Source organism: Buceros rhinoceros, unplaced genomic scaffold (genome assembly GCF_000710305.1).
Source record: "Buceros rhinoceros silvestris isolate BGI_N320 unplaced genomic scaffold, ASM71030v1 scaffold12448, whole genome shotgun sequence".
Lineage (NCBI taxonomy): Eukaryota > Metazoa > Chordata > Aves > Bucerotiformes > Bucerotidae > Buceros > Buceros rhinoceros.
In genome coordinates this window covers 14,381-16,187 of record NW_010425204.1, presented here as the reverse complement: position 1 = coordinate 16,187, position 1,807 = coordinate 14,381, and the positions used below count along the sequence as shown (strand labels likewise).

At 57.6% G+C, this 1,807-nt stretch overlaps 1 protein-coding gene across 1 annotated transcript in view; it reads left to right on the top strand.

The window, feature by feature from the left end:
* Positions 1–1,115, top strand: part of FMOD (fibromodulin) — a 6,105-nt gene extending 4,990 nt beyond the window's left edge. Inside the window, exon 3 of the mRNA XM_010141060.1 lies at positions 803–1,115. Within this exon, the coding sequence (XP_010139362.1) occupies positions 803–954 (152 nt within the window). The 3' untranslated portion in view covers positions 955–1,115. The remainder of the gene's footprint in view (positions 1–802) is intronic.
* The last annotated feature ends 692 nt before the right edge of the window (positions 1,116–1,807 follow it).

The window sequence follows — 1,807 nt, the reverse complement described above, 5'->3', positions numbered from 1 at the left end:
TGCCCCTCCAGCCACCCAGAAGGTCCTCACTCGATCCACACCACCCCCAGGGGTTTGCAGCGCCCCAAGCCCCCGGTTTGTGGACACAGGGGTCCCCCAGCACCCCTCTGCCTTCTCCAGCAGCAGCCTGGCCTGGAGCTTTGCTGCCATCTAGGCGGTCGCTTCTCTCCCAAATACTGCACAAAATTTTCGGAGGTTTTTCCATTTCCTCCCTCCAAACCCAGTCTGGGCAGGGCTGAAGTTTCCCCGCCTGGTGCTGGCAGCAGCGGTGGCGGATGAACAGGGCGGGACCGGATGGGGACAGGGATGTCGTCCCTCCCAGACACGCTGCCTGGGTGGTCCCGTGGTGGCCGAGGGCAGTCAGAGGCTGGAGGCTGCAGCGTATGAAACCTCATGAAAGAGGCTGCAAAGGCAATTCCCAATAAAAAAAATCGATGTTCTTCCTCTGGCTCCACCTGGATTTTTCCCTGTGAGAGCTCCAGCCAGGCTGAATGAAGGTGCTGCCACCCCTTCCACAAACCCTTGAATAGGCACAAACTCCTCCTGACTGCAGTTAGGAGCATCAGTTACTCTTCTAGCTTAAGACCTGAGGGCATTGAGTCCAAATTTGCCAGAATAATTGGTGATTACGGGGTGTTTTCATTCTTTTCCTCCCCTCTTAACATAAACAAGCACACAGAGCTCAGTACGCTCAGACTCATCTCCAGAGCAGCTCCTTGACAGTTCTCACCTCACTCCCCAAAGGTGAGTGGCATCACCAAGGCTAGAGCTCAGCTCTCCATCTCCTCTCCCCTCCCTGCAGAGTTCTCCATCAGTAGCTTCTGCACTGTGGTGGACGTCATGAACTACTCCAGGCTCCAGGTCCTGCGGCTCGACGGGAATGAGATCAAGCGAAACGCGGTGCCCCCGGACGCCCCGCTGTGCCTGCGGCGTGCCACCATCATAGAGATCTAGCCCAGTCCCCTCCCCATCCTCAGGACTTGGCTCCCCCCTTCCTGGGGAGACACTCACTCCCGTTTTAATGCAGCTTCACCGTTTGACTTGGCTTCCGCAATAGTGCAATAAGGGTGCTCCAGCACCAGCCCATGGGGTGGGCAGAGCTGTTCTTCCCCAAACATTCTCTCTTCCTGGCCACACAGGGTGGGAAAGATCCCAGCACCACTCCCCCTCTGACCCCATCACTGCCACCCCCCAAAGCGCTGCACTCCCATTCATCTTCTCCCCTGGTTTAGGTGGGGTGAGGCATGGACAGGGGCGAGCTCGTCCCACTTCCAAAACATGGCACTGAGCATCTGACCCCAGTGGGGAGAGGTTTGGGGGGTCCTGCAGAACCAGCAGGTCTAAAACAACTCATCCAGACCAGGTACCAGCGGTCACTGTGAGCAGCAGGTTGGGAGCTGCCTGAGTAAAGGGTTAAAGATTTCCTGGCTGCCAGCATCCCTCAGTCTTGGATGGGAAGAGCAAATCCACTCTTCCCCCTCCATCTTCCCTGCTTCCACCATCTCATCCAGAGATGAAGGAGAGAACATTCCCTGTGGCTGCCGAGGAGCTGTCGGCTGCTGAGGTTAGAGAGAAACACCCTGAGAAACAGCCAGTTCATGGACCATGGGCAGGGGGGGGTCTCATCTTCCTCACAGACCGCTGGGTCAGGGCAGGGCTGAGGGCAAGGGATGGGGCAGATCCCAGTGCTGTCAGTCCCGGCTGCCTGGGATGCCGCCACACACCCAGCTCCATCCCACCCCCCAGCTCGGCTCCGAGCTCCCTCCCTGCAAATGTGGTTTCCCAATTAAAACCACAAAACACATTC